The 13,396-nt window shown below is 41.8% G+C and overlaps 1 protein-coding gene across 2 annotated transcripts in view; it reads left to right on the plus strand.

Annotated features, from left to right (window-relative positions):
- Window positions 1–13,396, plus strand: part of Rapgef5 (Rap guanine nucleotide exchange factor 5) — a 235,315-nt gene that overhangs the window by 197,415 nt on the left and 24,504 nt on the right. For both annotated transcript variants that reach the window (XM_028880927.2, XM_037210915.1), the window contains exons 17-20: window positions 1,479–1,628; window positions 5,355–5,452; window positions 7,819–7,941; window positions 9,753–9,931. In XM_028880927.2, coding sequence (XP_028736760.1) covers window positions 1,479–1,628; window positions 5,355–5,452; window positions 7,819–7,941; window positions 9,753–9,931 — 550 coding nt within the window. The remainder of the gene's footprint in view (window positions 1–1,478; window positions 1,629–5,354; window positions 5,453–7,818; window positions 7,942–9,752; window positions 9,932–13,396) is intronic.

Raw genomic sequence — 13,396 nt, forward strand, 5'->3', positions numbered from 1 at the left:
AAAGTGTCAATGTTTACTATTTGAAATAAAATGTCTTAATGACAAAAAAACAAAAAACAAACAAACAACAAAAAAAAACCTGTCCTGTGGCATTGTGTCCGATGCCTCCGGCAGAAAGGTTTCTGTTGTGTTGTGTTAACTGTCATCTGCCCCAAATGAAAGAGCAAATGCAATTACCTTACCTTCTAATTCGTTAATCGCTGACCTTCCTTGTCCATTTCTCTTATAATTTAATTGTGGAGTTTACTAAGCCAAGCTTCAAAGAGGCTCAGTATGGCAAGGCCCCCAGCCTCTTCTTGTTCTTCAGTTTATTAAACAAGGATAAACTCAACTTCCATGTAGTAGTTTATAGCCTAGATCTTTACTCAAAATCTCCATTTTTCTATTGAGAGAGTCAAAGGAAGGACTGCCCCCCTTCTCTTTCTCAAGTTTGCTGACAAAATATAGAACAATAATTGGTTGAAAGCTATTGCTCTGGTTGCACACTTACCCAAAGCCAAGACTCAGGTGCCAGGTGTAGGAGTGTGTGTGAGGGGCTCTGGCAGCAGCTCACACTCTGGCTTGCTGCCTTTGCATTTCTGGAAAACCATCCCTGAGTTTAATTTTGTGATACCATTTAAATAGCATACAAAATTTCCCTAAAAGCTGTAACCCCTGCTTATTTTTGAGAAACTATAGAGCAGAATATCTGAGCATATTGTTGTCCTGTTTAGTCTAAAGAAGCTAGCATTTGCATGCTAAAGGAAGCTGTTATAAGAAGTAACGTGTCAGTGACTTTCATCACTACTAAAACTATCTACTATGCAAATCATGAAGAAACTTTTTTCCAACATCTATTCATCCTGACAGTGATAATACCCTACTACTCATTAATAACACTGCAAACAGTAAAAGGAAGTTTTCAAAGGCTAGAAAGATTATGTCCATTTAAAATCTCACTGGCACCAGGATATGGGTCAGGGCTGGAGGCTCATTCTTAAAATGACTGAGAAAGCTGCACACAGAACCCAAGGCAAATGACAGACTTTCAGACAGACATCTGAGAATTCTAATAGCCAGTGTGCAGTTCTTGATTGGGCCACTGAGACTGTCCTGAAATGGAGTGTAAAATAAAAATTTATGCATTAGACATTTTAATATGCTGCTTTAGGAGATCTTAACAACTCTCAAGGAAGAGGTTCCAAAGTATGATCTGTAGAGCATGGCTTCCAGCGTGTTCTGGCCAGACAGTCTGTCACCAGCCCATGCTAATGTGACCCAGGGATCCCTTGCAGGACGGGAAGCCAGTCAACTGCTCCTGCCTGGTCACTGCAAGCGTATGCCAACAGGCTAGACGCTCACATACTCATATAGTCCTAAATGCATCTTGCTGCACACACTTTTCACCTCAGACAGCAAGATAGACACCTTGACTAGAAAAGTCGGGGACCTCGTGGTCACAATTCCCTGGTTACAAATTCTGCTTTTAACTCCCGCAGTTTTTTGCCATGTGTATATAACGGAGCACTCCTATGTCAGCGTGAGGGCGAAAGTTTCCAGTACAGCCCAGGAAATCCTGAAGGTGGTGGCTGAGAAGCTGCAGCGTGCCGAAGAGGATCTGGCTCTGGTGGCCATCATGTTCTCTGGAGGTAAATTATTTTCTGTCCTGTGAGATTAATCTTTCACTGGATCTCCACCAGGAGGAAGTTGACATTCTGTGGAGCAGGCATGCTGCCTCTCCTTTCTCAGCCTGCAGCTGGATGACCACAGTAGCAATATGAGGTGCCCACCACAGGTGTTTCCATGACAACGGTGGGGTAGTGCTGGGTACGGAATTTCCTCCCTTGCATCAAGGAGGGAGACAGTGCCAGTGTTTTGAAATGTATTAAAAAAGCTTTTTGCATTTTTTAATCATTAGATAAGCCTTGTATTTTCATATTTAAATTAACTTCAGAAATTGTTAAAGGATTTAATTACTGTACAGGGAGGGGGTGGCCTTGAACTAGTCTTCTTGCTGGCTGAGAATTTAATATTTAGACTCCGTTGGAAGACAGGAAACTGTACAGTGAGCCACAGCTCACAGCCGAGCTCTCCCGGGTGCACGTGGTGAGCCGGGCCTTGTCACAGCCTCTGCTGTTGGGCCTTTTTGTCCTCCGAGGAAGCTTTATTGTCGGTCTTGACTAAGACCATGCAGATTACGCGCTGACACTGTTGATGTGTGCAGCCTGGACAGACCCTTTGTCTCACTGGAGCCTGTCGGGTCGTAATGTCCCTGGCCTCCTTCTGGGCTTACCATCTTCATTTACTATCTCATTAACCCTGAGGAAAATTCGAAGAAGGTGACCCAGCGAGCGTCAGCAGTGGAAAGTGGAAGTACCACATTAACTGATCAACCAGCCGGCGTGGGGGGCGGGAAGCAGATACAAGGCATTCCTGTGTACCCTCAGTAACTGCTCTACAGGGAGAGAGGGACTCAGAATTTACGTGAGGTTAGAGCATTATGTAGCAGAGCGCTGCTGTTGCTACCTTCTTACTCACAGACTGGCCAGTCTGACAAGTCATTCCATTACACATGCAAAGAAAAAAAAAAAAATAGAAAAAAGAAACAAAGCCCTTCCCTGTGAGCCTCATGGAGCCCTTCCTTTCCTAGAACTCTCACTGCACAGCCTAACAAAATGCCACCCAAGGTTGAGGGTGGAGCCCACTGGTAGAACAAAGGTCTTACATGTAAGAAGTTCTGGGTTGAGTCCCCAGAAAACCCTCTAACCCCAAATTGTCTATGAGAAATAAAAGCAAAAATTTGCAAAGTATGTGAACCCCATGAACTTTATGAGGGAATGGTTTTTGGGGTGGGGGCGTTGTTTGTTAAGAAATAGAGATGGCAGCTGGAGAGATAGCCCAGCGAGAGCATCTGCTGCTCTTGCAGAGACCCCAAGTCCGGTTTCTAGCTTACAGCCATCCAAAACACCAAGTCTAGGCATTCTGACACCTTCTCTGGCCTCCTGAGGTATTACATGTACCTGGTACACTAACATGCATGCAAATAAACATTCATACACATAAAATTAGTAAAAATAAGTGAAATCTTAAAATGGAGAAATGAAATAGAGACAGTTTATTAAGAAAGGAAAATCATTCCCAATGATGGGAATGGCCAGTGATCTGGAGGAACACATGTCCTCAAAAGCTTTGAATTAATAATGTATATCAGGTAGATATATTAAATGTATCATATATTTTAAAAGATCAAATTATTAAATGATTATAAGCAATATTAAACTTCATCACACCATAATTTGCCTCTCAAGGTAGTGCTACTGCAGGGAACAATCACTGGGCCCCAGTTTAGAGAGAAGGTACAAGAAAAGATAGGCAGTCAAGTGAACTCCACAACACAATTAAGGCCCATGTCCCCTTAGGAGCAGACTCAAGCCAGCCCAGAACCATGCGAGAATCTGAAAGCTAAAAAGGTGTCTTTTCTTACCACTGCATATCTACCAGTGCCTGGGAACTGCCACTTTCATACTCTGTTAGTTTCTTCAGGGTGCGCAGTGATGTTCTGTTGTGTTCAGGTCCTTTGTCGTCACTAGAAATGACAGCTTATCCCAGATTGTCCGCATGTTTGGCAATGCGCCGTCATGTTCCATTCATTGAGTGGGTTTTGTTGGTTGGCTGGTTGGTTGGTCGGTTGGTTAGTCAGTTTTCCAGACTGGTCGGCAGTGTGATGGTCTATAAAGAACTTCCTTGCCTGCATCTTACTGTCCTTTGAACAATAACGTTTGAATTGGGGGGGGGGGGGCAGGGCTTAAAATAGGCATTGCTCTAGTTACAGATCGTCTCGCAAATAATGTCTTACAAATAATGACATTACAAATAATGCCAAACAACCATGACCTGGGTTTTTTTTAATTTTCTTTTTGAGAAAAGTTTAAGGAATTTGTTGATGTTTCTTGTTTTTTTTCCCCCTAAAAAAAAGCACCAACTGTTCTCGAAGCTGCAACAGATTTCTAGATATTTTGTGTCCAAGATGGTATCCTAGCAGCCTACCCATTTTTATTCAGAGGCTAAAATTTAGTCTTAATCTTTGATACTTTGGGAGCCAACTTGAAAGGACTTCAGGGCCCAACTGATTGGGACCATTTACCACTGTGTTAACAACCCACCATTGTAGTACTATTGATCACTATGATGCTGACCTATTGGGAATAGATGAGATGCTCATTTATGTGCTCTGTATTAACAAGAAATGTTCAAAACAAAATTTGGCATTTAAGCTGGTTAAGTTATCTAGAAGAAAGTGTGTTGTCTCCCATGCACACCAGGAACTAAAGTGCCACCCTGGGGGAAGTGGATTGTGTGGCTACAGAATAAATTCTACTGCCTCTTTATTCTTGTGTGCACATTTAGTGTGGAGGAAGACATTTATCTCTGAAAAGAGGACTCAACCTGCAGGAAAACCTAGACACAAACATTTTGCAATAAGGAGATAAAATAGCCAATTCAAGAGCATCCAGCCTCACGATTAACGAGAAAGTAACCAAGAATTAGCCTTTTGACTTGTACATAAAGCAGACCATCCAGAAACTATAACAGGTGTTGTCCGGTAGACAAGTTTTACATCTAATTCTAGGGAGATATATTGATTTATTTCTGAAAAAGAGAATTGGTAAGCAGTTCAGCAGTTGGCATCGAAGGCTGTACACATATTCCTTTTCACCCGGTGATTTCATACTGGGAAGAGTCTCTTTAAAAAGTCCTATGTAAGTAGAAGGGATCTATGTGCAAAGATGTTGACTTCAGCAATACATATTATGGCTGATGTAAGGACTGTTTATCAAGATACTGCAATGTGCCAGGCCCTGTGCTAGAACTTAACATATATTAATTTATATGACCCAAAAAAAGGAAAGCATTAAGTGTTCAGCAGTAGAGGAATGACTAAATGATGGTATAATGGGCTACTATATAACCAACTAAACATGACATATAAACAATAAGCAGGTAAATGCTTATAGTAAAATCAAGCTATAAAACCATATGTAGGACTAATTACTAGTATGAGTGTGTGAACAAGTGTGCACGCACTGTAATAACTGCTGATATATGGACTCCTGCGGTTATTTTGGAGAGAGTGGATTATGAGTGAATTTTGCTATCTACCTTAAACTATCCTGTTTAGCTCTGGAGAACTGAACTCTGAGTGCTAGATGGTAATGCTCCTACCACCCCTGGCATTGTGTTAAAATGTGCAAAAATTAACTCATTCAAAGTCCATTTACATATTTTTAAATATTTTTCTTGGGTAGGTTTCACAGGCTTACTTGTGTTTCTAATTACTCTTTTCTTTCTTTCTTTCTTTTTTTTTTTTAATAAAGAAAAGCATGAAATTCAGCCAAATGACTTGGCCATTTCCAAATCCCTGGAGGCATCAGGTCGGATATTTGTCTACCGGAAAGATCTGGCAGACACTTTGGTAAGGACTTTTATGCTTGCACTTGAAACTCAAGTGTCAGACTCAATAGTATTTTTATGCTTTATTATGAAAAACATATATTAAACTATTTCCTCTTCCAACCATGGGTAGGCTGCCAAGTGACATGTCTTTTGCAAATCAGAGACCTGACTGAACGAATTCTCGCCTTCCCTAAGACCAGTCTTGTTTTTTTTCTGTTATAAGGATTCAAAATAGTGACTCCCTGTCCCATGGAATCTTGATTTAGTCTCTTCTTTCTTTGGGGGGAGCTATAATGGCACAGGGCTGAGAAATATTCCTAGGTGGATATAGAGGGGAAGAGCCTGTCCTCTTGAATGTTCTGTTTCCTTAAAGAAAGGTGGATTTTCACCCTTCCCTACATGAGATGAGTTGGTAACAATAACAGATGCCCTGAAGAGTAAGATTTTGAAAAAAATGTAAATAATCTTGCCCTCAAGGTTATTCTTGGTGTAAATTTTGAGACTAGTTATGACTAAGGGGACAGCATAGGTATCTCTCAGCACTTTTTAGTAGACAATGAGTTTGATTTTATTCTTGCCTAAGAAAGAATATAGTCTAAAATGCAGATATTGTAGGTTCTTTATAAGAAGAACCCACACTCTAGCTGTCCACCATGTCCTTCTCTCTCAGCCACATAGCCACCTGATATAATTCCCCCAGGACTTGCTTATACAGGGCCTCTCAGAGAGTCTTAGGTAGCCGTGGGTGGTGTCCAAGTGGAATAAATGGGTGCCGTGAGCTATGTTCTAAAAAGACAGAGACTCCATCCTGCCATCCAGTGTTTTCTACACCAGCTTTGGACACCACTGCACATGTCCTTGTGGGAAGCAGGTTTAGGATTTCCATCTTCACACACAGCAGTTGGGGAAGACTAACACATGTGTCTGCTCACTGTACCCACCAACACTGTCACACAGATTAACAGACCTTCCTCAAAATCAAACCGTACAGCCTGGAGGAGTGGAATAGAGAAATACAAAATGCTGCCTGGCCAGGGCCGTGGACAGCCTTGAATAACCAAATAGTAACCAAACCCTGCTTAGGGGCCAATTTGAGGAAGAATACAAGGGACAAAAGCCCAAGTTAACCTGCGGTTCAGCCGTTAGTCCCCACCCTGGGGTTTTCTCTGAGTCTGTGTCAGTGTCTTGTCCCATCCGAGCAGACAATCCCCTGAGCAACCCTGGCTTCCCCACCTCAGCAGCACAGAGTCTGTCAGGGTCTTCTGACACTGGGTCCCACACCCTCTGTGGGGGTGGGGAGACAGCTTGTGCTTGGCCACCCTCAAGGCTGTCAACCCCGTGGGGAAGGGGGTCTGTGAAGGTTTTCTGTGGTTAGTTTTGTTGGTTTGTGTTTTAGCAGGAAACATTTTCACAAACATTATAAGTTCTAAAGTGGCATGTTCCCCATGTCATTTATTTTTGCCATGCTGGGAAATGACCCCAGGAACCTCATAGATGGTAGGCAAGCATAAGCATAGCCAATGCCCATTCTTTTTGTTTTTGTTATTAATCATTAGCTCTTTCACTCCAACCCCTCAAATGAGAAAATGTGTATTTTATTTAAAAAGTCAGTTATTTTAAGGAAAATACTGAACTGTTTATTTAATAACTTCAAAAGTGATGTTAGTTTTAAGGCTGTGTTAGCAATTTAATAGTCTCATTCCAGATTTTGAAAGAAGTGCTGTTATCAACCTCAGAGTGATTAGCCACCATCTTCATGAGGGGGAAAAAAACATTTGTTACATAGAATATATTAGCTAGCCACATGGGCTCTAAATAAAATAGCTTTTATTTTTATTTCATGTTAGATTTTTCACTTTCCAAGGGCATTGTAATAAAATATGTAAGCATGTGTCTAAGATGAGCCTAGTAAAGCATGTTTCCTGTAAAAGCCATGTCTGTCTTTATTGAAGTGCTCTATGACATTTCTTTTGTTTGTTTTTATACTAACCCTGCTGGCACATTAATTCATACCAGAAGCCAAAGTGATTCCAGGGCTTTCACTTTCATTATGCTGTCTGTCAGGGCTGTGTTTTATAATCAGATTTGTGGGTGTGTGGATGTGTGTGAGCTTGTGGGGGAGGGGGAGGGGCAGGCTAACTGGATGATGTGTCATTGATCATGGTCTACTGTTCAGGGCTGTTTCCTACATTGACTGTAACTCACTGACGGTGACCAGAGCAGGGAAAATATTAAGCACACTCAGAAAGGATTACTTTTCTAATCTGGGTTTCTAGAGCCTCCCTATGGGCAGCCACTTAACTGTGAAACATTGGGGAACTACTGAAGATCCTTTTGCTTCTGTCTGTCTATTTAGAATCCTTTTGCTTCTGTCTGTCCATTTAGAATCCTTTTGCAGAAAATGAAGAATCACAGCAAAGGTCAATGAGGATTTTGGGAATGAACACTTGGGACCTTGCACTGGAATTAATGAGCTTTGATTGGAGTCTGTTCAACTCAATCCATGAGGTAAGCAGGGGTGAAAGGGTGAAGTTGATAATGTTGCTTTAACTTTTAACTGAATGGTTTTTTTGTTGTTGTTTGTTTTGAGACATTTGTGTGGTGATATAGTTATGCTAGGATAGGGTGGTCTAAAAGCTCTCTGGAGGAGTTAAAATGTATTGAAAATCTACCTTGTTCTGGGGAAATCAGAATATGTATCATGCTTTCTTTGTTTCTTGTTCAGTCATGTGCTTGGTGTGAGGTAAGTGTGGACATGCTGGGTTTATATGCACAGACACCTGTAGGGAAGTGTACGATCTGTGGGGATGTGATTGTATAGATTTATACTGATATATGCTGCTGTAATGAGATTGAAGAGTAATTTTACCTTGGTGTTAAGATTTCACATATACATCCATCCTTTTACTTAAGAATATTTCATAAATTTGCCAGGCAGTGGTGGTGTACACCTTTAATCCCAGCACTTGGGAGGCAGAGGTAGACAGATCTGGTCTACAGAGCTAGTCTTAGGACTGCCAAGGCTACCAAAGAAATCTTGTCTTGAAAACCAAAAAAGTAAAATAAAATTTCATATTTCATAAATTTTAGAATGTGCTATGAAACTTCCAATCCCATCTCATAAATTTTACATTATTGTGTGTGGGCGCCTCCCTTGGGGACAGATTATAATGTTTATAAGTTACATGCTAGGGGCAAAGTGCTACTGACATCTTGGTGGTAGCAGGTCTCACAGGAACCGGGAGAAACAATGCCACAGGTCTGTACCCATGTGGTGCGTTCATCGTGCATGGCCTTTCCTTTTGCAGGGAAACTCATGGCCGATTTTTTTGAAGACATAAAGCCTTTCATTCTACAATATCTGTTAAATTTGTTCATATTTTCTCATTGAAACATTTTAGCATTATAATCCGGTTTGCGCATGGTATGAACTCGCTCAGGCTGGATGACTTGTGTCTTCAGAAGTGCCAGTCAAGTGGGATCCGCCTCTGCTTGTGCGGGACTCCTGTAGACACATGCACTCAGTTAAAAGCAAACCTCTCCAATTCTTTGTCTGGATTACGCTAAACAGTTACTGGTCTTGGCTTGCATTTGGTGAACTTTTGCACTCTGCCCTTATTTCCACTTTATATCTGCTTATGATCTTATAATGTCTTTAAAACACTGATTCTCAGAGGGCATCTGCTAAGGCCAGAATCGACAGCACCACCGGAGGACTTGTTAGAATTACAGACTTCCAGAATCCACGCACAGGCGTGGTGGTGCCCACCTATAGTCCTCTTTACTTGGAAGGCTAATGCCAGAGGATCAGCAGTCCACAGATTCAAGATCAACCTGGGCAATGTGGTGAGACCTAGTATCAAAGAATGTTTTGGCCCCTCGTAGAGTACTAATCAGAAATGGGGGAAGAGGTCTAGTAATCTGACCCTTACCAGTTCTCAGGATGCTTCAGAGGACCATTTTAGTAATCCGTAATCTGTTGGCTCTGATGTGTGCCAGCAAATGAGTGCCATATTTAGTGGCTCCTTTTAAAAGTCCTGTGATTTAAACTTTATAATGTTCCAGACTTTGTACTAGGATGTCTTCCTCACATTCTGAAAAAAAGAAAAAAATTGTGTGTGTCAGGATTCTAGGCAAACATTAGTGAACAAAGTATAGCTGAAAACTAAAGGTAACCTAGCTTGAATATACTACATAGTTATCTGCTGTATTTCTGTCAATGCATGAAGGATATGGGTGTGGCCTCCCGAAACTGCTCATAAACTGATAGAATTTTGCACCAGCTTGACTTGAGCTAAAAATAGACATGTTTCTTTCAGCAAGAGCTGATCTACTTCACGTTCAGCAGACAGGGAAGTGGGGAGCACACAGTCAACCTCAGCCTTCTGCTCCAGAGATGCAACGAGGTCCAGCTCTGGGTGGCCACGGAGATTCTGCTCTGCAGCCAGCTGGGCAAGCGCGTGCAGCTGGTGAAAAAGTTCATCAAGATTGCTGCTCAGTAGGTGTCTAGCGGTGGAAGTAGTGTTGTTTCTCTTGTTTCCTTGAGAAGGTATTGGTGGTGGTTTGGGGTTTTTGTCTTGTTTTGTTTTATTCTTTATAATGATAAAAAAAAGGGTTGGGATATAAAAATTTAATAGAGTTAAGTGGCCAAATGATTGAAAAGGTCTGTTTTGAATATTTATGTCTTTGCATTTGAAGTTTTTATATCTTAAAGTAAATGTCAAAATACCAGACTCAAGCTCTGAGCTGTCTGCTTAGTTATAACCAGGCAGTGAGCGCTTGTACAACGTGGCTGGTGGTACTGCCTGTGTGCAAGGAAAATGAAAGATAGCATGTGTGTGGTGGGGTGTCACAGACAATCAGGGGCATGCTAGGATCTCCGTGAGTTCAAGGCCAGCCTCGTGTGCATCATGAGACCATATCTCAAAAAATATATAAAAATAAATCAGATAAGACACTTATCAATTAAAAAGAAAAAGTACCTGGTGCCAACCTCTGGCCTCCACACAACAGAGAACAAAAGAGAACACACACACACACACACACACACACACACACACACACACACACACACTCAATGAACATGTATGTATATATATATATATATATATATATATATACATTATAAATAAATTTAGGATATTTTTTGCACGTATGTCAGTTTGGGAGACATTGAGGATAGAGTAATTGCTGTTTGTCCCTCCGTTGTTTGAGACATTTAGGATGTGAGTACAGACTCTGAAATCCCCCACTGGTCAAAGAAATCCATTTCCCTGTTAGGTAAGACATGAAGATTCGTCTTTACATAGGTGGAAGTTACTTTCTGATGTGGCCTGCAGCCAGAAACAGAAGCAGCAGGCTTTGGCAGTCTTATTTCCCATGCATCCTTGTCCTGTAAGCACGCAGCTTTAGTAGAATGGTGCTTCATCCCAGGGAACTTGTGCTTGAGCCTGGGGGTTTACTGCCATGCAAGTATATTGTATGTTTAGCGCATTTTACGTAATAATTCAATCTTTTATAAGTACTTTTTAAAATACACCTGTTTTTGAATATTATTTTTCATTAGACAAACTAAGTTTACTTCAAACTTGTTTTGACTCATTTCAGGCTTGACTTTGACAACATACACAGAAGGCTAGATAATGAGGGCTATAAATTGGTCTCTCCCTCCAAGCTTGTATCTGTAAATAAATTACCTTTATATTTATCATGACTGACCATTAACTTGTGTATCTTAATTATATTTAACAGTTTACAATGTTACTAACTCTTATAAGATTGGGATTTTATATGAGCCTTAAAAATATATAATTCTTGAGTTAAAAACCCTTTAGTGCCAATCTTTAAACTATAAATACAGTCCACAGAGAAAACAAGAACTTCATTTTCCTGATCCTTTTATAACGTTCTTTTACACAATGCCCATTTTTGTCTTTTGGTTATTTTTATGACTTGGTTTCAGAACAAACCATCTTGGAAGCCTGGTGTTGCCTCCTTGGTCTAATGAAAGGGAGCTGGGATGATTGGTGAGGGCTCCGTGAGCCTGGTTGTTTCACGGGTGTTACTTTAGTGTACGTAGACAGCATGGTCGCCTTCACAATGGCAGTGAAGTCACATGGTCTGCTCTTCCTTTAGTCTTAGTGAAGATGGTGGCTGAGTCACATGGTTGTTATTCGCTCCAAGGCGAGCCCAAGGGTGCCCACCGTTTTCCTAAATAAGAGTTGATTTCAAGTTACATATGTGGTATGCTGTAGCAAATTAATTTTATCTATACATAGACTTTTTAAATCACACTCAATGAACTTATAAATTCTAAAACACAGAAAGTTAAAGTTTCAACAAAAGCATTAAACAAAATCAGAAAAGGGGGCCAGGGTAATTCAGAGAGTTAAACACTTTGCCATTTGTAACTGCTGCAGAAATAGTTTCTTTGTTCTCAAGCAGAGTGTCTTTTCCTGGCTGTTCTCACCCCCTGCCTCCCCACTTTTTTTCCCAAGACAGGGTCTGCCTGTGTAGCCCTGGCTGTTCTGGAACTCACTCTGTAGGCCAGGCTGGTCTCATATTCAGAAATCCTCCTGCCTCTGCCCACCACAGCCCAGCTTGTTCTCCCTGTCAGAAAGTCATTTGGCCTGCCCAACCCAGAACAGAGACTTTGGAGGAAACTTTTAAACAGATATGCTTGGGTCTCAGTACAATAGAACAGCATAAACAGTCTTTCCATACCCAAAAGACGTTTAAATGTCTGTAAGTCTGAACCTAGTGATCTACATATCCATAACCAGTTTGTATGTGTCTGCAGATGAGAGCAGAGAACCCGAAATGCTTTTACCTCTTAGCTACTAAGAATAAAAGCAGGATTTTCTAGGTTTGGGAAGGCATAAACACAAGTAAGACAGAAGCGTAAGGTAAAAAAGCTCTGTGCTGTCTCTGTTAGGAACAGATACAAGTCTGCAGAAATGGCGGCCAGCAGGCATTCTGGCTCTGGTGTGGTTGTAAGTCAGAGCCTTGAGAAAGATTAAAGTGAACTGTGAATTTTATGGGAGGGGGGCCTTGGACGACACTGACATTCCTTTCATCATACGGAGTTAGGTATTGGAAATAGAAAGCTCCAAATCTGGGCCAGCAGTAGCTACTTGTTTAATGTATATTGAGGTCATATTTTCATTAAAAGGCAGAGCTCTGAAAGTCACCAGGTTCCTAAGTTGAAGCTTCTTAAGTTAGCCCTCAGACAGGCCAAAGGAGTGTCTTTTGGTACAGAAAATATGGAACGCATGACTGGGCCGAGAACCAGGGTACAGACAGGGGCCAATGTCAGGTGGAGTAGAGCATCCCCTACGTCTGGAAATGACCAAATGCCCCTGGAACATAAGGGGTGACCCCAACATATACAATCCCGGGGTTAAGGAGCCATGGGACCAATGGAAAGTTGTCAGAACAAGTGGTCTCCCCGCCAGGAGAAAGCTCCTGTGCCTTCCACTGAGTAGGCCCTAAGAAAGTTTCAGTCAGCTGAGCTCCAGTGGTCCCCAAAACCTAACTAGGGCACCTCAGAGTTAGGTCCATGGTTAGCTAGTCCCGGTGTTTTTCTGGTTACGTGCATGTTCTGGGGGAATACAGCATGGTCTCTCACCTAGGTCAGACTGTGTCGGGGGAGACACATGAAAAGAAAAGGCTGCCTGAGAGATTGGTGGCCCTGCTGGGGCTTGAGCTGCTGGTAGGCTGGTCTGTCCCATCCTGGGTCCTCAGCACCACTGTGAGGTTATTTTTAAAAGGGAGAAAGAGAGAGGGGGGGGAGGGAGGGAAGGAAGGAAGGAAGGAAGGAAGGAAGGAAGAAGGAAAATCAGAAAGACGGGGAGGGGAAGGGAAGAAGGAAAGGGAGCAAGGAAGGAAGGAAGGAAAAGAGGGGGGAAGGAGAGAGGGAGAGAAGGAAGGAAGGCAGGCAGGTTCGCTCCATCTGACCTTGAGG

The sequence above is a fragment of the Peromyscus leucopus genome, chromosome 14 (assembly GCF_004664715.2).
Source record: "Peromyscus leucopus breed LL Stock chromosome 14, UCI_PerLeu_2.1, whole genome shotgun sequence".
NCBI lineage: Eukaryota > Metazoa > Chordata > Mammalia > Rodentia > Cricetidae > Peromyscus > Peromyscus leucopus.